At 39.9% G+C, this 24,471-nt stretch overlaps 1 protein-coding gene across 1 annotated transcript in view; it reads left to right on the forward strand.

Moving 5' to 3' along the window:
• The window catches only part of nbas (NBAS subunit of NRZ tethering complex), a 181,837-nt gene that overhangs the window by 62,606 nt on the left and 94,760 nt on the right, over positions 1–24,471 (forward strand). Inside the window, exons 32-39 of the mRNA XM_031726216.2 lie at positions 3,721–3,833; positions 6,759–6,872; positions 11,994–12,107; positions 14,590–14,747; positions 16,288–16,371; positions 18,636–18,809; positions 19,389–19,502; positions 20,615–20,738. Of these exons, the coding sequence (XP_031582076.1) occupies positions 3,721–3,833; positions 6,759–6,872; positions 11,994–12,107; positions 14,590–14,747; positions 16,288–16,371; positions 18,636–18,809; positions 19,389–19,502; positions 20,615–20,738 (995 nt within the window). The remainder of the gene's footprint in view (positions 1–3,720; positions 3,834–6,758; positions 6,873–11,993; positions 12,108–14,589; positions 14,748–16,287; positions 16,372–18,635; positions 18,810–19,388; positions 19,503–20,614; positions 20,739–24,471) is intronic.

The raw sequence follows: 24,471 nt of genomic DNA on the forward strand, positions 1-24,471 counted from the left end.
AGACATATCCATCCAGAGTAAATATCTGGTTAGACACCATGTTAGGGCCGAGTACAATATTTCCACTAAGTGACCGTTATAGTGACCCGAAAGCTTTTTAATTGTCAAAAGTTAGCATTAATGTTTGCTGTTGAGGCTGCGTAGTCTAAATTCAAAGTAAGTGAAACATTACTTAACACTAACCTGCCACATTTAAAACTGGTTTGATCTAAATTTCATCAGTATGGTCTGTCAGCTTCGCTTGAGGTAAACACTTTTTGATCTTCTTCAAAAGAAATATGAGCCTTCATGAGCAGGACTCACTGTGGTCATCTGAGGGTATCCCTGCTCCTTTTTTGCAGAGCTTATGAAAGTTATTCGGCTATTATTAGCTGGCTTAATTTAAAAAAAAAAATCATCCTTTACTCAGAGTGCTTTTAATGCCTTTGAACACTGTTTACTTTTTATTACTATCATTTTCTGTTTCCTTACAAGGATTTTGATGACATTGCTAAGATGTGCCTCACAGCAAGAAGATTAGGTTTTGAACCCAGCAGCCGGCTGGAGCTTTTTATCTGTGGGGGATGTGTTCTCCGGTGTCATTGTGGATTCTCTCCAGATACTCCCATGGTTCAAAGACATGTGCATTAGGTTAACTGGTGATTCCAGATTGTCCATAGGTGTAAATGTGAGTGTAAAGGGCTCTGTGACAGACCGGCGTCTTGTCCTGCTAAGCAGCAGAAAATGCATGGACAAATTAAAAAGAAAAACAAGTGTTAGTGTTGGGTGTTAGAAGTAAAGAAATCCTTTATTTTCGAAAGGATTTCTTGCTTCTTTTGCTTTTTTTAGCCCGTTTATTACCAGCTTCAATGATCTGAGCAGTTACCATACTGCTTTTGTCTTTTAAAAGTGAAAGCTTTTTCCTTATCATCCACTAATTATATTAGTTTAGCATTTTTGAAAAATCCTCTTTAATATTTCCATTTCCTGTGTATTTTTGCTGCGTTCTCTTCCCATCTCCTGTTTAATAAATGTGTTTATTATTTATTATATGTTGTTCTTTTTCTCAATCTGCTTATAACATTATCTCTCCTGGTTCTTTGGCTGCTTCCTGTAACACATTAAGTGTTACTTCCTCGTTGTCATTGTTCCGGAGGTAACTTCTAATAGCTTGTTGAATTTTATCCCTAAATCTTATATCTTCTAATTAGGATTTCTTTAATCTCCATTAATCATTACATCTTCTTGCTTTCATATTACTGGAGCATGATCCTTAAGTCGTACTACTTAAATAAGCTTAATTTAATGGAGTTATGTTGCAATTTTTATGAAAACATGCAGCTCAAAATGCTTCATATTCCAAGAAAAAAACAACACAAAGAAGAAGCTTTATTTGTATGATCCCACAGGACTGGCTGTGAAAAGAAAGAAATGAGGAATGGCAGTTGAAACCTGTCACGTTATAGTCTGCATACATCAAAGTTTGATGATGTACCAAAGTTTATGAAATGGGAAGTCCCCAGTATGCAGACACTTTTGTGTTTTATTGTTGTATGTTCCACACTTTTTACCTCTCAGCCGTATACAGCCATACGTGTAGCTACTAAAAAAACTGAAACAAGTTTGAATCTCAGTGATCTTGAACTCAAGGTCGAGGTTAAAGGTCAGCTTTTCTGAAAATCAATTAGAATTTTCAAATGTATACCATGGGTGCATCTGGGCTAGTGGATCTAATGTATCTAGGTAAAATTGTACTGGTGGCTGCCAGTGTTTTCTCCTGTAGCTCAGGAGATAGAGCAGGTCATCTACTAATTGGGAGATTGGTGGCTGCTCTAGTCTGAATGCCATATATGTTAGATAGAAAGCACTTAGGTAGGAAAAAGGCGTAGCAAAAATGCTTGTGTGAGTGGATGTGAATGTATGAAGGGTACGGATGTATAAAGGACTTTTAATGGTTGCTACTCATGCAGAGTAGAAAAGTGCTGTATAGGAGCCAGTCCATTCACCATTTACCTTCTCTTTCCCCTCAACCCTTAAGCTGGGATTGCTGCCTCTCCATGAGCCTGGTTCTGCTGGAAGCCTCTTCCTGTTAAAAGGACGTTCTGCCTTCCCACAGTCACCAAGTGCTGCTGATAGGAAATTGCCTGATTGTCTCTTTAAGATTGTGGGGTCTTTACCCTACAATTTGTAGGGTCTTGATAGGACTTGATGCTTAAGTTGTTAAAACATCTTAGTGAGGAAAAAGAAAAAAAGGGAGATGAGGCAGATGTAGGCCCAGCAGGGATGATTTTGATCCTTTTCATTGCTGGTTGTTTCTGTCGTACATGTGAAAGCTCCTCTCACAAGTCCTCATATGAGTAGGAAAGAACTTGAGTGTATATGACACAGAAATGTTGGAAGATAAATGAAAAAAAAAAAAAAAAAAGGACGTCAGCACACTTCTGTTTGATGTTCTGGTGCAAATGAAGGGCAAGGTCTGTGCTGCTGTGCTCCATTGATAACTTCTTTACAAACGTTACCTTGTGTTCTCATGTGTCTGTTCAGCACAAGTAGTTAATCTGGAAATCACAGTGTACATGCTGCAAAGCACATCATGACTCTTGAAAGTGAAATAGATAATTTTTTTTTTTTTTTCACTGATGTCTTTTCTAAGGCTGTGTCAATACACAAACACACTCACACACACTCGCCTGGAGATACTTCACAGCACGAGTACATAATCAGTATGCCCTCTTTCTGTCTCTCATTCGCCCATCCACAGCCCTTTCCTCTGCTCTCATCCTTGCCAGGACAAACCTCTTGTTCCTGGCAAGAACAGCAGCCATGCTCAAAGAGTGGGAAGCTGCGTGTGGAGTGCTTTCCAGAGTGTGTGCGCGTGTGTGTGTACTCTACTCAACAGTTTTGAGTCACTGTGTTTTTAAGAAGTAGAGGTTGGATTTCTCATTACACTTACAAGGATTATGAGACATTTCTGTCAGTTGTCTTTGTTTACCCACTACGAGAGTAAAACACTCTTGAGCGAACACACATCCCAAGGACAAGTTCCCTCGTCTCCGCTCAACTGGTGCTGACGTCAGAACTCTTAAGCTGCTATTTTATCTGGGATTTGTGCTATTTGCAAATTAATCATTTTGCTTTTTTTTTTCTTCCTCTTTCACTCGCTGCTATATTTTACTTTGCTCTATATACACTTGCAGGCACACACAATTTGCGCATTCAGTGTTATATATGCGGCGTGATGTGCTACATAATCCTATTAAGGGTAATGAATGCTGCTCGCGTTTCAAGAGAAAACTGTTATATTGTAGATCTGTCAAATTAGTCTAGACTTTGTATTTAAATCCATTTGAAAAGTGTCGCCATGTTTCTCATCATGATGTTGAAACTTCACAGACTTCAGGCTAGATAATCACTTTTTTTCTACAGCTCTGAAATGTGTACCAATTTAAGTAAAGCCCCTTTAGTTCTTCCCACTCATTTTGTCAAGCGGTAAGTTGTGTTTTGGAACAGTTTTCTGCAATGCTGTTAGATTAAATGGACTGAAGGTAACTACATCACTTTTTAGGTGCATCAGCTTGCACAGATTTAAGCAATTTTCACTTCCTCTGCTTAGAAAAGTTAAGTTTGTGTACACCTAAAATTCAGACTTCCTTTTTGTGCCACAAGGTCATCTGATTGGCTAGCAACGGAACAGATTATTAGTCATTCCCTGCTGTTTTAACTGCTTATTATCTTCATCAGGGGGTGTCTCCAGCTGATCACAGACTGTCCTCCATCCATCCAAGAGGAACTGGACCTCATCAACGCCCTCAGCCAGCTGGAAGACTTCAACGTCAGCATTCTTCCCCTGCAAGGTAGCATGAAGCGTTTGTGTGTCTGGGAAGCTGGGAAATTTCAAATGTGCGCTTTTGTGTGTATCTGAATGTGTTGTCGGTGCGTTTGAAATGGTTAGCCATTCAAATGTTCTCATAGACGATTAAAGCACACCGTTCCCCACCTCCATCGCCTCGGCTCACTGTCCAGCCTGTCTCCCTCCCTGCTGTCACGTTCTCCGTTCCTCCATATGTTGCTGTTTCTTGTCACTTTATCAAAATATATTGTTATTTATGGATCGACTGTTGAGCAAACAACATCTGGCCAATGGCCTAATTAGGAATGAAGTGTTTGGTTTGGACGTGTGCGCTCTGTCTTACACACAGACGCACACACACACACTCTGGGACACAATGTTTTATCCTTCAGTTGTAAAGCTGACCAATCTATATTCACCTCCATGTTCTTGCTTTCGTTCTTTTCTGGCACCCTACATCTGTGGTTCCAGGCTTGCCTCCCTTTTAAAGAAACTGTGGAGCCAAAATAAACCAGCTTGGCCCCTCATCGCCTCACCTTTACAGCGAGGTGTTGTTTGCCCCCAAGGCCTCCGCGCTCTCCCTCCTTTGCCCCCATCAAATCGAGCTGCCAGTATAAAACCACTGTGACAGAGAGAGCCATAAACTGCACGGTCTCTCGTTCCTTCCTTCCCTCTCTTGCTCTCCGTCCCTCTCACCTTCTTTCCTCTCTTTACATTCATCACTTACCTCTGGGGTTTTCTCTCTTTTTCCTAGCTCCCTACTTCCTTCTCTTCTTCTTGCGGTGCTCTCACATGAAGTTTTCACTGCCCGCTTAAAGCGAAGAGAGGGCAGAGCTTTGGAAGAATATGAAAGAATGAATGAAAAACAGTGAAAAAAGAAGGAAGCACTGCAATGGAGAAAAACAGAAACTGTTGTAAAAGAAAATGTGAAAATCTTGTTTTATTGTGACACATTCATGCATTAATTATGATGTCTTAGGTCAATATCAGTGCTTAGGGGAACATTGAATTCATGGCTTTGAATCAAGGTCATACTGAAAAGAACAGTTTCTTTTTCTCCTCAAAGTAATAGCTCTACTCTAAGTTCCTGTTCTCACAGATAAACATGCACAAATATGAAGTTGGAAGGATTTGAACATAGGTAATCCATCTTAGGCTGTCCCCTGCAGCCCTCCTATAGAGCCTAAAGCGATGCTTCATATAAACCACCCTACCCAGAATTCCCTCTAGGCCTCGCCCAAAGTCATTCAAAGCCATAAAGATCCTCAGCAGGGTGCACAGTGCGCACAGAGGCCTGCAGAGGCTCTAAAGATGGCATTTCTCAGGGTTTCAATACAACTTTAAAGAAAAATGGAAATGCATCTGAAAACGTTTGAGGTGTGTTTTTTGAAAAACACAAACTCCCTACTGTCCTGTGGATGATATGTGCTGCAGGTTGTTATGAGTGAAAAGTGTAATAGTTGATGTCAAACTATATACAATGAGTATGAAATATCTAAGACTGGAGACTGATTGTGAAAGATCAAAGGCTTGCTTTGTTGTAGTTTCTAAATCTCTTGCATATTGGAAGAATGGAGTAATGCTAACGCTGTGAAGTACTACATGCAGATCCCAAACTCAAAACTGTAAATAATATACCTGGGGTATGAAGTTTGTTTTAGTTTCTGTGCCACATGCAGCCCTATTTGATCTCGAGTGATACTACAGCATTAATAAAAAAAAACATTTTTCACTTTCTTTTAGTGTAAAGAAGTACATTCTGGAAACGTTCACACTTAATGAACCATCCATTTACAAAATGGATGATGAACAGCCTCGGATATCTTAAGAAAAAATAAGAGCAATTTCCACAATATGTCTCAGTTTTTACACAGTCATACTCATTGGAATGAAATACTACTGTCATAAATCAAAGAAATGTGTCTGCATGGCTCCGCGGCTTAACCATCTACTCCGCAGAGTGGTATGGCACACAGGTAGTGTCTGTGACAGGGACAAGGCTGTGACACTTAATGATTCAGACACTCAATTTAAAGGACATATTTAGGATATATTCTAATTATTCTTATGACTTACAACACAATGATTCCTAATGTACAACATATTGAAAAATTCCACAGTTAATTAAATAACTAAGACCACCCTCATGCTTTTTTTTTTTTTTTTTTTTTTTTTTTTTTTTTTTTTTTTTAAGGATTATAGCCACAAAACCAAAAGCTTCTCGTGGTCTGATAGATGCTTCAGAGAACCCCTTTAATATTAAAACCACTCAAAATGGCTTATGAAAGATAATATTTTAGCACTGGCATGTGAACGACTGCTGTAAACTCATGTTTTAAAGTACACACAATATTTTTGTCTAATTTTGGCTCTTTATATAGTTTTGTTTTTTTGTTTTTTTTATTCTGAAGTGGCTGCATCCAACAATTGCTGCCATATTTGTTAACTATGTGTTCAATTTTCAGTATAACTGGGCAAAATCGTCCCATAGGAGAAGACAAACACAGTTTTTTGGACACTTGAATTTGTCATTGGTCCCACATGGATGAATTACATTAATCTGTTATTCTTTGAAGCTTACTTTGCTGTTTTTTTTAATTACTATTCAACACATACAACATACAATTTTAATACTGACTAGATACATGGAAATTTTGACACATCCACGCCCTAATTTTAATAATATTTAATTATGCAAAATAAGTCAGCAGTATCCACCAGTGTATCATTGAAGTAGGGCTGGGCTACATGTGTATGAATTATACAGCATTATATTATTTTCCTGACATTTTGACATCTGCTGCTTTATCATTCACTGTTCATAATTTCCTATCACTTTGTCATCAGCCGTTACTTGTTCCAGATTGAATATAGTAATTAGCAAAACAAGTCTGACACCCATCCCCACTGTCTTCCGTGTTCCCTCCAGTGCGACTGCGATCAGACCGTCTGTCTCTCGTAGAGGAGTGCATCGCCCACTGCTCCACAGCTTACAAGCAGTCCACCACTCTGCTCAATCTGGCCTCACTCCTCAGAGTTTCAGGTACTTGCAGACACACATGCACAGTCACACATGATCAGGCGCTCTAAACACACCACATTTCTTTTCTTTTGAGTTTTATCAAGCTAAAATGTGTTTGATTATAATTTTCTGTAAACCAGATCGAGGCAGTTTGACAGCATGAGAAAATCCATCTTCATAAGAGGTGTATTTATGTGTGCTTGTGGCTTGCAAGCACACAAACATATAGTACTGTGCAAAAGTTCTCAGCCAGGTCTACTATGTTTATATTTTGCTAACGTGAAGCAAAATAGTTTTGTATTTTTTAAGTGGTCCTGAGTAATAGTTCTCCATGATTTATGAGGAGCATAAAAAGGTACCTCCCTCAAAGGATGAAGCAGTGTTTTAAGGACAACTTAGCGAAGAGCCCATTTTAAGTTGTATTTTTAGGCCATTTCTTTAGTTTAGTCAAAGATAACACAGTTTGACATGTATAAAAATAGTCTTCTTTCACCAACAAGATGATTCCCAAAAAGTAGTCATCAAAAACCTGACCTAGCTCAGTGTGGTGTGCCGTGGATCATTAGAAAATTTAAGGTAACTGGACAAGTGGACGACGAAAGAAGAGTGGTAGGCCAAAAAAAAACCCACCAAGTGAGGAGTATCAGAGGTATGCCAAATTACACAAGACACTGAATGAAAGTCAGTAGTTTGATTAAGTGATAAATAATAATTTGACACTTTTAGTTAGTCAGTATGCGGGGAGGATGTCGGGGAGAGGTACTACAGTAAAACATGGTGGAGACTCTGGCATGTTTGGGTCTGCTGTGTTCTCACAATTTATGGACCTCTGAAAAGTATCGTCAGATTTTGATCCACCATGCAGTAAAATCTAGAAACCATCTGATTAGTACAGCTTTATTTTTCAGCATGAGAATGATCCCAAACACACTGCCATTGTAGTAAAAGAATAGCTGGATTAAAAAAACAACACAAAACAATAAAAACACAATGCAACACTATCTGTTATGGATCGACTTACCTAGAGTAGGGCCCTCAACATTATTGAAGGTTGATGGTCAGTGTGGCATCATCTTGACAGAGAACACAACAAAAGTCAGCCAACATCCAAGGAAGACCTTTGGATGTCCTTTAGGAAGCCTGGAGAACTATTCCTGAAGACTGCTTGGAGAAAAAATAATAAATCTGTCTAACAGAGAGGTGGTCAAAACAAATATTTACTTTCAAACTCGTTAGAATTGTATACACTCGTGTTTGCCTTATATACTGCGTTTACATCTGTCTGTATATTTCAATAAATCGCTGCTTCTATTCAACATTTTCCTGGCAAAGTGAAAAGAAATGAAGGGTTGCTCAAGAGTTTTGCACAGCATTGTATGTATACTGAACGAGCAAACAAACTTACCTTGTGAGCTCTCAAAGCTGCCTTTTTTCTGCTCTCAGGCATTATGCAGTTTGACAGTAAGAGACAGATTCTGTACAAGGCCATAAGGTCTGTATGCCAGCATTTGAAACTTTGTCAAGAGGACTGCTGCTGCCTTGGAAAGACAGCCTATTTATACATTTAAGTTTACCTGAAGAAGTCTTGATTTTGTTTTGTGGTAATTTTGTCTCCAATGTAGTCTCAACAGTGAATTCACTGTTCAATGAGTTGTTTATGAGACTGGCACAACAGCTGATCTACAGAGACTCTGTTCTCTTCATTTTAATCCCATTATACTGGAATTGGCTGCAGGTAGAGTGTGATCACAGAGAATTCTCAGTGAATAGCAGCTAAAAAGCTAACATAAATATTTATACCTGCTTATAGACTTGGCCAAATTTGTTTAGAAATTGGAATTTTGGTAAATGTAGTATTGACTGTATGTCTAAATTAAGATGAAGCATGAATTTTTTATTTTTTATGATTTCTTTACAGGGTTAAAAAAAGAAACTATTTTGCCAATATATGCTGATTGGTAGGTTAAAGATACATGACAGGACAACCGTTTATGACACCCTTTTCTAAACAATAACTATGGTGAGGGGAATTAAGTCAAAACAGAAACCTAATAGCATATGTAAGTGTAAGAAGCAGCTAGTTGTGGAGGTTTAAGGTGGCAGAAATGCTTCTCATTTGGTGCGTGAAATGAAAATGGCCGAGTGGCTCAGAATGGTTTGTGATGCTGGGAAGTGGCCTGATACTGACAGAAGGTATTCTACTATAGTCAAAACCCTGAACATTCAATTGAATTCATTTTTGCACAGTTTTATTTGTACAGCACCAGCTCACAACAGCAGTCACATCAAGGCTTGTATAAGGTCAAACTCCTAAAATACTAGAGAGAAAACCTCAGTAACTAGACAACAGCCTATGATGAAGTACTTGGTGATGGTGGGAAGAAAGAACTCCCTTTTATCAAAAAGAAACCTGCAGATAACTGTTTTTATATTAATATTGTATCTGTTTTTTATCTCATGAATCCAATTTTACTCTACAGTCTCATAGATCATAGCTCTGGATCAACAGGCAAAGCCCCCTGTGAAAGTGGAAGTTGCAAGATTGAGATTTCTCCTACATAGAACTTCTCTCCTTCTAAGATGTGTAGTTGTTGTGCCTGTCTTAGCTACTGTCTAGGCACCCTTTAGTCAGCCTCTTTGAAGCTGTTTATTGTCTCATGCTGGTTGAAAGTCTTGCAAAGTATAAAAGCATTAATCTGTCTTTTAATGTTGACATACACTTATAGGGGGTATTCATCTTAATGACGTCTTTGTTACTTCAAAGTTGTCAGACTCATGTTTTGTAATTTGTAACATCTGCAAGACTTTGGTTATTATCCACATGATACTAATAGTAGAACGGCAGTTGTTGAAGAGGTATGCCTAAGGACTGAGTCAAAGGACAGACTTCAGTCCAATTATTTTGCATAACCTGGCACGTCTTTGACTGCAAATGAATGTGCTGTAGGTGTAAGAAAATGGGAAATGAAATGGAGTTTATTCTCAGTGCACATTGCAAATCCTTCCATGGGAAACGCAGCTCTTAAAGCAACAAACTACAGTCACAAATCAAACAAGGTTAATGTACTACGTTTCAGCAAAGAGGTTTAATTTCCTTAAGATTTTCACTCTTCCTCTATATGTTCTCTCAAATCTGCCTCCGACTCTATGCTGTCCTTCATCCCCTCATGTTTAATTTCCTCAGGAATGTTTACAGACTCTCGACTCGAAAAATCTTTATGTGCAGTGTATTTGCAGTAATACCAAAAGCAATTTAATTCTTTATGTTTTTATGATATGTTATTTTTCCATATCTCCCGCATGATTTTCAGACCGCGGAGCTGTATTTTTAGTGAATGTGGCAACACGGTAATGGAATCCATTTAATACATAAAGATGTGAAATGCCGACAGCAGTGCTTTCAAATCTTTTTTTTTTTTTTTTTTTTTGAAAGGGAACTATAAGAAAAAAACATGAATAGTAGAAGCTTGTATACTTCGACCATTTTAGTTCCAACCCCCACTTTTCCAGTGCTGAAAAAGTAAAAACCCACTGTGGGGAAAACCAAGATGTCCTTTTTCTGCACAAACTGCACAAACTTTACGTCTCCCTCTGTGTCCGTATTTACTGTTCATCTTTTAAGAATATAAGATAGACAGACACACAAAAAAAGAGTCGATCTTTCATGCTCTTCCCTATTTTGTCTTCTGTCTCTTGGATTCGTAGTCCTGTCTTTTCTCTCTGAGGCCTGTCACCAGCTAAAGGAAACCTGCTAACTGGTCTTGTGGCATTTCTGTGTCTGTGCTGCTCACATTCTGTCAGCAGGAAGCTCTCGCTGTGTGGTTTCAGAAAGGGGGGGAAAAAAAGAGGCAAAGGGAGATGAGAAGAGCAATAAACAAATTTTTAAATAAATAAATGCAGGAGGGAGGCTTTTGAAGGGTGCGTAGCTCTGGGGCTCTGTGGTGAATATTTAATGCAGGTATCACCAGCACGCCGGTTAAAACCCCTTAGGGTTCGGTTCCTGCCCCTGCAAAAAAGTGATCCATGAATCATTTCATTTTATGGCGTAGAGGTGCAAACGTTGTTTATGTGTGAAGTAATCGCTAATTATAATATTCCAAATGTAGCAAATTTTTCTGACTTGGGTAGATGATTGTTATAATCCACTGTAGAGTTAGATTAAACTACACACGCTCCTATTTGTTCTCTTTCACACTTTTTCATTTAGAGTCTTTGGTTGGACCATCAAGGACAGGTAAAGGTTTCAATTGGATTTCCAAGATGTCTGATTTTTAGATCAACTTGAAATAAATGCCAGGGAATGTTTTGATTTAAAGAAAAAAAAAAATGGTGGAAAAAGAGCACAGGGTGAACAAAGATGTGCCGCCACACACATACACAAACCTTCTCTATATTGAGGTCTTGACAGCTTTTGAAGATGCCATTTCACCAGTCACCCTGAAAATATTTGACAAACACCTCTTTCCCCTTCACAGTAAACACAGCATTTCTGTCATCACACACACACACACGCATGCACGCACACACGCACAAACAAACAGCCACCGACCAATTCAGTGCCATCACATTTCTTCATCTCAATGCCAGTTCTTTGATCTTCAGCGCACAGGTTTATTCAGAAGTTGTTCCTGACCATGCCTCTTTTGATCGTCCCATCCTCTGCCTTTTGTTTATAGAGCTTACACACAGATCAAAGGTTGTCCTGAGCTGCCACATGAATGTTAACACCACACTCAATCCCACGAACACTGAGATATCAAACTCTGATTTCTGATTTCTTTTTAGCATGGTGGTATTTTTGCAGTTATTTCGTACCCTGTTTTGAAGATGAACCGAAATGGCAATAATCTCATTTGTGGTAGACACCAATTATTATGTAGTCTCAAGCCCTGACTGCAGTGTGGCTAATATTTGAGGATATTCTTATTCCAACCTAGAGCCTGTGTGTGAGTCTGCTCACAGAGGGAAATTTAATATGAAATTTATTGAGACAGATACTGTATATGATATGCAGCCTTATGAGATTTGCGGTTTAGTTTTTGAATGTTGACATTTGTCAGGATTGAAAAAAGAAATTCAAAAGACTTTTTAAAAAATCCCATTTGTACTAATTTAAATAAATATCTGTGTTTGCATGCCTAGGGGATGATGAAGCAATGAGAAAAGGCAAAGTGCTGACCCTGCTTGCAGAGCAAGCTCTTCAATGTCTGGACTTCAAGGCGTCGTACATCCACTGTCAGGACCTCATGGCTGCAGGTAACTGTGAAGCTGTGAAAAGACCAGTAGAGGCTTTAGGGAAACTATAATATATGTGATCTGTAAGTAGAATTTAAGTAAAATGACCACTGAAATATGAGATAAATTTTTACCTCATCATTGATAATTGGTATCACTCTTAGAGGGGGCTGTTAATTACTTTGCATGTTAAAACCTTAATAAAAAGAAGCTTTTTTAAAAATATTATTAAGCTTATTACAGCTCTTATGCAGTATAACAAGAACAGAAGAAGGCTGATGGGCAATAACATTTAGCAAAACCCATTGAGGTTGATGAACAATGGAAAAAGACAGAAGTCTTCAGAGAGAAAGGGTATTATTAATGATATTTAAATGATAACAATGGGCATTGATTGGCATCAAATGGGTGTCCTGGTTTTAAATACCTGGGTGGTATATTGACTGTGATATCAAAGTATACTGACATCCAGTCAAATGAGCTATAGTACTTAACAAATTTAAAGAGAGTATTAAAGTGCTTCCACATACAGGTGGATTAACCATTACAGACATATAAAAATGGTTTTGGTAATTACCAATGCTATTAATTTAACAGAGTTGTGTCATAAAACCTTTATTTGGTGGTGGTCTAAAAAATGAGTATAGGTTCAAACATTGGAAGTCAACAAAACTCCCACACTGCACACTCCCTCAGCATCTCTGAACAAAGCTGGTCCCACTTGCAGTTCTCGCATCAGAATATTAAAAATATTTTAATATATGAACCTCTTTAGGATCAACCACCTCCATCAGAGAGTTTTTGATGCCTCTGATGACACTACAAGTCAAATAAAATTGTTTGAATTGATTATTATTTCTGCCACAATCAGTCCTCTTTGGTTTATGCCATCTTAATCAGTTGAACTCAGAAAGCTGAGTTTGCCATTCCTTAACAGCTCCCCCCCCAATCCTTCTGTAGTCAATTTACTTGTTTGCATTGCTGCATCACCAAGATTATCTTCAGCTTCAGGCCTTTTGAGAAAAATCTATTTTTTATTTAACCTTCATTAAAGCAGCCAAGTCATTAAAAACATATTCTTGGTTACAATGGTAGCCTTGATTACATGGACAGCTGCCCCGACATTCTCTTGTTAAACTCCCTGAGACAATTACAAATGCATCATTTCCCTCAGCAGTTGGAGGCCTTGATTGCTCCCTCCGCCATGCTTCACAGTTGTTATGAGATTTTGGTACTGGAGAGCAGTTCCTTAATTCCTACAAACATGACATTTGGGGATTGTTGCTGCAAAGATTTGCTTTGACCTCATCTGTCCACAGAAAGTCTTCCCAAAGGTCCTGTGGAAACGTGAGACCATGCAGCAGCGTTTTTGCATCAATAGTTTCCTTTTCTTCTTACTCATTTATCTCGCTCGTTTGTTTTACTGTTGCCCATAGTTTTTGATTTATTTTTTTTTTTACCTCATAAGCTGTAAAAGACTGATGGGGTTTTGCATCCGTCATCCATCATCTGGGCGGGCGGGTGGCATGGACACCTAAGTTTGTGAATGCGATAACTTGAGAATGAGGCGATGTAGGAACTTCAAATAGTAGGTGCATCTACTAAAAATCTTGGATGAGTTTTAATCTCTGTGACCTTGACCTGAAGTTCAGAGTAAGTTTTCTGAAAATCTTATAACTTCAGAACAAGGCGACTTAGGATTTGGAAATTGATAGTGTACAAGGCTGCTATTTTCCTTGAAAGTCCTGCTCTGACCACCTGCAATGTGCACGATTTCACCACAGACCTCAAACTTGCGCGGACAGCAAACTTCTACTTTCAAACTGATCCAAGTTTAATGTGTGAAGTCATAAGAGAGCTAGATGTCCAACTATGTCCAGTTTTCAAGTCTGAAGGCAGTGTGTTAAGCTAGGAGACAGAAAGGTCGAGCGATCATCATTTTCTCAACACTGAGAAAATGGGGGTGGGGATGTCTTGTTTGATGCTGTAATATGTTCCACCACAGGAAAATTAAGTCCAAGGGGGGAAAAAACAACTTAAATTTCACTGTGTTGTTCTACAGTCCTGAGTAATGGGAGACTGCTTAGATGAGAAAAAGGTGTCTTAGAGAGAGAGAGGGTGTAATCAGATAAGCAACAGTATTCTCTCTCTATGAACACAGCAGGAATAATTGAATCTGTTTGTAAAAACGAAGTCAAGGCGGCGTGTTGGTTTCTGGCTATGATGAAGCTGGAACAAATGTAGCTCAGTTGTTACAATGTTTCAGGCTGATATTTTCTTCAAGGAGAAGTGTGCAAAAGTAAGATTTAAGTATTTGTTAATGTCCCAAGGGCTTTGAAAGTTACTTTCCTGGCTCGTTATACTTTTTAGATTCTGTTCTTTGCTTTAATGTTCTGGATATTCATGGATTATTTTACAATATGCATTTTGTGTTTGATGCTTTGTCATTATTTCTTGATCGGCCTTGATCTTGTAGTTACATTCTCTTTTTGTTTCCCTCCAGGTTACAGTCCAGCATGGGAGGTGTGCAGTCTGCTCGGTCAGTGTGACGGTTATGGAGACCTGGAGGCCCGGCAAGAGCTGTTAGCCTTCTCTCTCACACACTGCCCCCCTGACAGCATCCACGGCCTCCTGGCCGCCTCCAGTGACCTACAAACTCAGGTATACCAGCCGGGCGTTTATTAACAGCATTGTTATATAGTTTTCATGTTCGGCTGCTGCTGTCATTTTGTTTGCCCTTTCATGTGTGTCCAAAATGAAAATGGTTTGTATATTGAGCTTTTGAAGCAAATAGGTGCAAGAAGAGAATTTGTGATGGTGGGAAAGTTGAAGGCTTCTAGGAATGAAAATTGAAATAACCAGTGGTAGAGCAAAGTGGGTGCATATGACAGTAGTGAGACACTACAGCTGCTAATGGGAGTGAAGGGGGAAATATACAAGAGGGTTTCCAGTGAACCACAGGTTGGTTGTCCAGTATTAACAAACAGTTACTGTAGCAACAAATATATGAGAACAAGTCCTTTAATTTATATATGGGACTGGGTATACGTTAGCATAAGCATAGCATAAGCTGAACAGACATCTTTTTAGGATTTAGGTAAGATGTGTGAGTAGCTTTTCAAATTTGTTCAGATGAATATCGTTGCCATTACTTCTGAAAGAATTTACTGTTGACTTCATGTGTTTGTGCCTTTAAAAGGGCTGCTTTGCCATGGTGACAAAGCAGGTAGAGATGAGTAAACACATTTTTTGGATTAGCCATTTTATAAAGAGATATTTGATAGAACCAGCAGTAAATTAGGACTGCTAAGGAAGTTTTTAAATGATCAATGTAGGCAACAATAAAAGCGCCTCCCAAGCCTGTTAGTCAAGAACCTTTAACATAAATAAGACAATTAGACTTTAGTATACATATACAGTATACAAATGATAAATCAGCCAATCACATGGAAGCAACTCGGTGCTTTTAGTCATGTAGACATGGTCATGACTTCTTGGAGTCCAAACAGAGCGTCAGAATGGGGGAAGAAGATGATTTAAGTGACTTTGAATGTGGCATAGTTGTTGGTTGGTCTAAGTATTTCAGAAACTGCTGATATACTGGGATTTACAAAGAATGGTCTGAAAAAGAGAAAATATTCAGTGAGCAGCAGTGCTTTGACAAAAATACCTTGTTGATGCCAGAGATAAGGGGAGAATGGCCAGACTTGATAGGAAAGCCAACAGTAACTCACATAACCACTGGTTACAACCAAGGGATCCAGAAGAACATCTCTGAACGGGCAACACGTCAACCCTAAAAGATGGGCTACAACAAGAGAAGAGCATTACAGGTGTCACTCTTGTCAGCTAGGAACAGGAAAGTGAAGCTACAATTTGCACAGCTCACCAAAATTGAACAACAGAAGATTGGAAAAAGATTGCCTGGTCTATCATGCTGCAACATTCAGATAGGAGGGCCAGAATTTGGGTAACCGACAAGAAAGCATGGATCCATCCTGCCTTGTATTTTTGGCATACTTTTTGACCTTTTAGTCTGAACACGCTTATCCCTTGATGACCACAGTGTACCCGTCTTCTTATAGTTACTTTCAGCATGACAGCACACACAAATATGGAGGAAACTGAATTTGTTATTTCTGGCAAAATAACTCTAATCTCTTGTTTTCCTCCTTCCTTCCTCCCTCCCTCTGTCCTGCAGGTGTTGTACCAGGCTGTTAACTATCAAATGGAGCCTGTAAATACAGAGACCGGACGAGAAGTTGACGAGACGGACTCTTTAAGGGTAAATGTATTTTTTTTCTTACAACCCCCCCCCCATTCTGTTTTCCATCACATGCATGTTCTTGTTTGAACTGCCTCCTCTATCCCTCTGTGGGTTTGTTTCTGTCCTGTTCAGTTTGTGTGTTTTCCTGCCGCTCCATATTTGATGAGGTGTAAATCTAGTGTTAAGGTCCTCAGCTCCCTTGTTTTATTTATGCCTTCCTTTCTCCTCTCCTTCAGCACTGCCAGCTTTATGATGCCTTGAGTGGGTGTTAATGTTTCATGACTTGCATTTCATCCCCCTTTGTGTGCAAATAGGTGCTCATTTGAAGCTGTCTGTTATCATTTTATTATTGTATTGATGTCCCTCACTTGTATATATTTAAGCTGCCCAAATGTGTTCTGTGTGTGCACTGTGGGCATGTATTTATGCAGCTTTCTGTGTATGTGTCTGTACTGTATAGTTGGCTTTTATTATATCTTTTCATCATACGTATATGTTTTCTTCATTTCATGCTCTTACCCTTAATCCCTTGCTAAATAAAGTATTGATGAAAGGCACTAAATGATTTGGCTCCAGCCCACTGGATCTCCCAAGATGGCTTTGTAAAGATTTTCAAATGTATAGAAAATAGCACTTTATTGAATTTTGTGGTGTACTTATTAATATACATTCAAAAGGATTGCACCTTTCATTTCTAAATATTCAATTTTAAAGATTTTTGTGGAAGAGGCAGCTCTCAGAGAGTATTAATAACTAAATACTGATGCTGCTTTGAGAGGGGTAGTTCAGAAGACGAATTCAATTCAATTCAATTCAATTTTATTTATATAGCGCCAAATCACAACAAAAGTCGCCTCAAGGCGCTTTATATTGTACAATAGATCGCACAATAATAAATACAGAGAAAACCCCAACAATCATATCATATGACCCCCTATGAGCAAGCACTTTGGCGACAGTGGGAAGGAAAAACTCCCTTTTAACAGGAAGAAACCTCCGGCAGAACCAGGCTCAGGGAGGGGCGGGGCCATCTGCTGCGACCGGTTGGGGTGAAGAAGGAACAGAACACAACTACCACAATTGTGACTTAACTGTGACAACTTCTTTGACTAGCCTCACTCTGTTCAAAGTTAACAAAATAGACCACTTCTGAAGCGCTCTATCTATATCTGAAAAATGTGGGTTAGGTGGCAGACACTCCGTTTCACCAGCTAATAAAAAGTGAAAATACTAAGAAGTCCAAAACAGTTTTGTTTGGTTTCTGTAAGCATGGAAGGATATAGAAAGGCTGGGATATAGAAGAGGATTAGGACAAATTAGGACAAAATACTCTTTTGATCATAATTGTGACTGTAGAAGTCTGATGGAAAAATAAGTCAGAAATCCAGGACTAATGTCAGAATTCTGACCTTTTTCTTGGAATTCTGCTTTTTTAAAATTCTGACTTTTGTGGAAATTCTAAAGGAAAAAATTAAGAGAAAACCCCCCAGAATTCAAGCGTTATTTTCACAGTTCTGTTATCGTAGAACTTCGAAATAGTCAAAATTGCTGAGATAAAAGTCATAACTCTTTATCACTCGTCTTTGAGTGTTTAGCCAACATAAAACTTATAATCTTATTTTGAGATGAGCTGAAATTAGCCAGTGCTGATCTTCAGCCCATACAGTTGTGTGCCAAGATATATGCTAGGTGTGTTTCAAGTGGATCGTCTCATCTAACTCTGTGTTAGATTAGATAAATGCTGTTGCTTTAAGAAGGAAGCTTTTGCTTTTTCAAGGAGAAAATCACTGAATAAAATTTTTAATTCAGTTGTATAATCTTAGTGACGAAAGTTCAAGAAACCACAGAAATACTTGTTGTATTATGAATCTGTCCTACGTCTGTGTAGAATTTTCCTCTGCCTGTGTGACTTTTGGAAAGTTTTCTGAACAAACACACAATACAGAATGTGTGCTTCAGAACCAGAAGGGCCCTGCTTGAATGCATATTGTAATTCCTCTATGCACTACATAAATAAACCAGTAAAAGAAAAAGAGCCCTGCACTTATTAAAATGGCTTCTCAGAAGTACCTAATAAAAAATAGAATACAATATTCATGGGTCTAATCTAGCAGTGCAGATCGAGAGATGCTGTGTTTTTATTTACAAAAAGGAGGTGTTGTAGTATGCTGCACACTGTTCTCAAATTGTAAAGCCCCTTGTCGTGGGTACTTCTACAAAGGCTCCAGAGAGACACAGTAAAATATGTTTGCCATTAATTTTTCTTCTGTCTTTCTCTTCAGCCCCAACCTCGTGTGGGCTCCTCTGTGGGGACAGCAGGAGACCTCCTGCACAGGACTACAGCTAAGACCATGGAAGTCCTGACCACTACAGGACTGACTACCAAGGCTGTTTTGACTGCAGTCAGTGACCACCGCTGGTGGAAGGACTCACTCAATTACCTCCGGCCGCTGCATGTAAGAACACATCGACTGTGTTGTTTTATTAACTCTTCGCTGCAGATGAAGATTTTTTTTTGTAAAGTTCTTAATGGGTGCACTAACCACCTTTTAGGTTTAAAAAAAATACAGTTTCTATGCATTGTACTGATATAAATGTATTTATATTCTGTGTAATAATCATGATCAATTAGCCAGCAACAGCGTAGCAGCGGTTATGGATGTATCCGCCTTGTTTTTAACTCTACAGACTAATGGGCTGCATAGACAGATCTCATGTCTGTCTGCACTCCCATACCTCACATACTTTTGCTCGCAGACTTCAAAAATAACCAATCAAGAGCCCATCTCCTGCATAATTAATTGGCCCTCCTGTTGAATATTTCAATATCTGGTGGCTGCACGGGCCCGACGGTCGCCCGGGTGGAGATTGATGGCGTCTCTGGTGTTGGCAGCAATTGGGAGGGGTGATCGTGATTGCGGCTTTCTAAAGAAAGGGGAAAAATTGCATGGATGTTAGCTGTGGGACAGGGAAAAAAATATGACAGTGTTGAGGGCATGTTGTGAAAGTTTAATGATGTTTTGATGGCTCCTCAGGGTCGTGGTTCAGGAGCCACTAGCCAGGAAGGGGCATGTGAGAACGCCAACTTGGAGCGTCAAGGCTGCAGCCCCTTTTATCAGGATCTCATTGAGGATCCCTATGTAGACACGGTGAGTGGCTTAAGACCAGCGTTTCTCGTAGCTCTTTGCTTCGTGCATTCTTATCGACCTTCTTTTTTTTTTATGTTTTGTTTTCTCACCCCAGGGCATCCTTTCAAATTACAGCAAAAACTGCCTGAGTAGGCTTATGACTGGGCAATTAATTAGATTTTCTTGCTATGACTTGTATATTCTTTAAAAAGCAGTGTTGAGACAAAATGAATATTGATTTCAGACTGAACAATTATAATGCCAGGTACTAACAGAAGAGACTTTGGACTACTGGTATGATGCTAAGGAACGTTAGAGATGGGGCGAGGTTTGCATTAAAAATAATCCAAAAGAAAAGAATGGCAACAGAAGGAATTATGGGGATACAAAAGAGTAAAAGTAAGAAAAGGAGTAGATTGACCTTTGCACCTGGAAAGTGGTCGCCTCTAAGCTATGACTGGGCTTTTTACTCAGAGACACAAATCATATGGAGAGCTGAAAGAGCGGACGGGAGGGGAAACGGAGAAGGCCGATACATCTCCTCTTATGACATTTTAATAGGCTTCTCCAAATCCCTTCCTTCACTTCATCTCCAGCATTCAACCATCTTCCATCATCCATCTACCAATAATTACTCCCCACGTCCATCTGCCCATGAGCTGGCTGATCAATGGGATTAGTTTTTACCTTAACAGTTGCAATGAAGGGAGTGGGGATTGAGGAGAGACTGATTGAGAGAGACAGAGAGACAAATGCAACGGGACTGAAAGATGGATAGAGACAGAGTGGCGAAGACAGACAGGACACACTCTGCGTTGAAGCGATAGCTCTGAGACCGAGCAAGAGCAGAAACTTTATTGTCCGCCTCTCAGACACATGAGAAATAACTTGTATACAAGAAACCTATAAATGACTTTTCAAAAGGGCCTGGTTTTGAAAAGCTTTACTTGGCTCTGAAGTTCATTTGTTCACTCAGTCTCTCATCTGTCTGACTCCTTGAGAATGAAGATATTCAGTCATCTTCATCATGTCTCGCTGTGCTTTTTCTAGTCTGCTCAGATATGGGGAGGGAGGGTTGCTTTAATATGAAGAAAAGTACTATATCGCTCTTCCTTTGTCATTCTTTCTTTTAGAGTCAAGATGTGTATTCATTCTACAAAGAATTGCCTGCAGAAAACTTTGCTGAGGTTTTGCTGAGGACTGGAAAACTGGCTGAGGCCAAAACTGAGGGAAAAACCCCGTTTCCTGCTACAGAAGGTAAGCATGTGGCCTACATAGACATAGATTTTCTAATAACGGGTTGGACCCACTTTTGCCTTCAGAGCTACCTTAATCCTTCATGGCACAGATTCAATAAGCTGCTGGACACATTCCTCAGAGATTTTTGGCGTGTTAGCATCACACAGTCGCTGCAGATTTGCCGGCAATACATCCTAGATGCCAATCTCCCGTTCTGCCACATCCCAAAGGTGTTCTATTGGATTGCAATCTGGTGACTGTGGAGGCCATTTGAGTACAGTCAACTCATTATCATGTTCAAGAAACCAGTTTGAAATTATTTGAACTTTGTGGCATGTTCTGCCGGAAGCAGCCATCAAATGATGTGTACACTGTCAGCAGCAATACTCAGGTAGGCTGTGGTGTTTACACAATGCTCAGTTGCTATTAAGCATTTGGTGGCCCAAGGTGTGCCAAGAAAACTTTCCCCACACTATTACACCATCACCAGCAGAAGCCTGAACCACTGATGTAGAAGACAGTGTTGTTTACGCCAAATGCTGACCTGTTCTTAACTGACAAGAGTGGCTCCCAATGTGCTCTTCTGCTGTTGTAGCCCACCTGCTTCAAGGTTAAATGTGTTTTGCATTCAAAATGGTCTCTTGGTTGTAACGAGTTGTTCTTTGAGTTACTGTTTTCTTCCTGTCAGCTCAAAGAAGTCTGGCATCAACAAGGCATTTTCTCCCACGGAACTGCCGCTCACTGGACATTTTCTCTTTTTCAGACCATTCTCTGTGAACCCCAGAGATGGTGGAAACTGCTGATCCCAGTAGATCAGCATTTTCTCAAATACTCAGACCAGCCCGCCTGGCCTTAAAAACCACGCCGTGTTCAAAGCCATTTAAATCATTTCCCCGTTCTGATGCTCCGTATGAACTTCAGCAGGTTCTTTTCATCACGTCTACATGCTTAAAAGCAGCGTGTTGCTTTCATTTGATTGGCTATTTAGGTATTTGTGTTAACAAGCAGTTGAGCATGTGAGCAAAGTAGCCACTGAGTGTATACAACAAACATAGTGCCAAAAAATAGTATGTAAAGTCTGGAATTTGTTTCTTTATTGCCATTTCTTCTGGATGAAGTCTGTTTCCTGGGTCTTTCTCTTTCTTTGTCTGTGCCTGTTTGTCTGCTACCTACACTGAGCACTATGTTTGAGTGCTTTAGCCAGGAAAGGGTTTCTAGGGGGAGTAGCCACAGTACTGAATCATTTTTATCTACACACAATTTGTAGATGGCGGACTTCTCAATTTATAAACTCTCATACAATTCCTGGTTTCCATTTTGTAAGAACTTTTTATGCATCAGCAGAAGCTTCTTTCTCTCACCCGAGCCTCTGATTTATTTTTGGTATTCAGGGTTTCTGACTTCTAATTTCATAACCAACCTTTAATAAAATTTATAACCTCACTGTTTATTATTCTTGGTGTACCACAACTCAATTCTACTCCAGATTGGATTTTAGAATGAGGCTGAATTTGAGTTGAGTTTTTGAGGGTTTTTGAGGGCTATTTGTTCAGACTTTTTGACCTTGTCTATCGCTGCTCGCTAAGTCAATGTGCTTACCACGGTTTTTGCTGCATAATTTGAATTTGAAATGTCAGCTATTGGTACATTAATTTGGCAAGATCTCAACTGTCAGCTTGCTTGTAAAAATTTTCCAGAATTTTAAATGGGTTTTATTGCTGTGGTGTTTTTTTTTTGTTTTTTTGTTTTTTTTAAATTGCGGTATGATAATGCAGCTTCTAAGTGTTTGATTGAGGCTGAATTTTGTTTAACTTGAGCTTTTTCCTCAGCGCTCCATCTTAGTGAAGCTGGATGGTATTTGCACAGCGTAGTTGGCTTCCTCCTTGACACCCTGCCCTCTCCTCTTCTCATCTGTCTTAGCCTTGGAGCCCATATATGGTCGACTAGGGGACAACACGGGAAGAATAGCCTCATTGATTAATTAATGTATCCGCACGCATCCCACCGCATCAGTAAATAATGCTGCATCACTGCAGAGATACCAGAGAGATAGCATCAAGTCAAAACATCAAGGCCACACTGCATGATGGATCACAGCTGCTCGTGAAAATCAATGCCACTACAAAAATAAACGTGTGTATCTGCGTGTAATACAAATACGTGTAAAATTCCACACTTTGACCAACACATGCGGTCACATTTTCACACATCCACACTTTTCACCAAATCCAACTTCTCTGCAGTTGCCGCTGTCATTCAAATGAATATCTCTCTCTTCTTAAAAGTCACCTTCCCTTCGGAGCAGCTGCAGAGTGCGACGTGTCGAGAAAGAGAAAAGCCAGTCTGGACAGCATCGCGTCCGATAACAACCTTCGATTAATGACTGGTGTATCGGGCCGCCACGCTGGCTGTCCTTAAAAAACAGACTAGGAGATGGCCTTTAAGAAAATAAATATATCGATTTTTCACCTGGCCCAGATAAGTTGGAGGTAATTAATGATGACACAAGTGGAAAGTGACTCAATGGGATTGAGCTGAGTAAGGTGCAGACACAAGCACTTGATGTGAAGACAAGCGGGGAGAAAGAGAGAGGTAGAGACACACACACATATTTGCACACATGACTCCAAACTCCACTGACACACAGCATGGAGTGCTGCCATTTGCCAAATGTTGACCAGGCTATAATCAGTTGTTTTTCCCACACTGCCTGCACAGGTGAAATAGTAATAGGTTAGTGTCTCACCGACCTACTAACAATGTGCTCAATTTAGCTGACACAGGAGCAGGAGAATGTGTGTGTGTGTGTGTGTGTGTGTGTGTGTGTGTGGACGCAGACACACACAAAAACAGCCCATCTCATGCACCCACTTTTCTGTGTGTTGTCTCTATCACTTTCTCTGCACTCACTCACAAACGCACACACACACACAAACACTCACTCACAAGAAGAAATATTGTATGCTTTAAAGGCAGGGTTATCTATTTAGTGTGTGTGTCTGTGTGTGTGTGTTTACCCCTCTGGTAATTCCTGTCCCGATGGTATCTGTAGCTTTAGAGAGGCGTGTAATCAGCTCATTCTGAGGTGTAGCTCATTGAAACCCGTGGGGTAGGAGAGGAGGGGAGAGAAAAACGAGCAAAGGAGGAGGGTGGGCACACTGCTCAAGAGAGCTGTTATGGGTCCTTAAACTAGTGCATTACTTCGCTGCTGCTCGCACATGCAACGCCGTGCACCTTCAGCCATGCCCTTCCAACCATGTGTGTGCACATATGCATATTAGTGTGCATTTTGTTCTACAGTGTGACTCTTCCTGTGCCCTGCCTCTGTCTCCCTCCCAGTGTCCATGCTCTACTTTTCTCTGTCTGTTTCATTTTGTCTCGGGCTCTTATCACCAATGCAGGCTTCTGTTCTCCTTGGGTCTCAGACTACAAAGTGATTCTGTCTGATCCTCTCTGCTGCCTCCCGCTGTTTCCTCAGAGTGAGCGAGTGTGTTCGTTGGTGATTGATTAACTGAGAGCATCCGTGCGCTTACAGTGTTTGGAATTTATCAAGTTCATCTACATATTTTTAATTGTAATCATGTGAGTGCTGTTGTGTGTTTTGGTCTCATTGTGTCTAACTATTGTGGCCTAGAGGGAAGCTGTTTGGGTTAACTCCATCCTTGTGCCCAGAGCTCTGTAGACACTCCAAAACCCATCAGCCTTAGGGGCACTGCATAGACATGGACTGGTTCCCAGTTTCATACTCGTG

This window comes from Oreochromis aureus, linkage group 15 (genome assembly GCF_013358895.1).
Source record: "Oreochromis aureus strain Israel breed Guangdong linkage group 15, ZZ_aureus, whole genome shotgun sequence".
Lineage (NCBI taxonomy): Eukaryota > Metazoa > Chordata > Actinopteri > Cichliformes > Cichlidae > Oreochromis > Oreochromis aureus.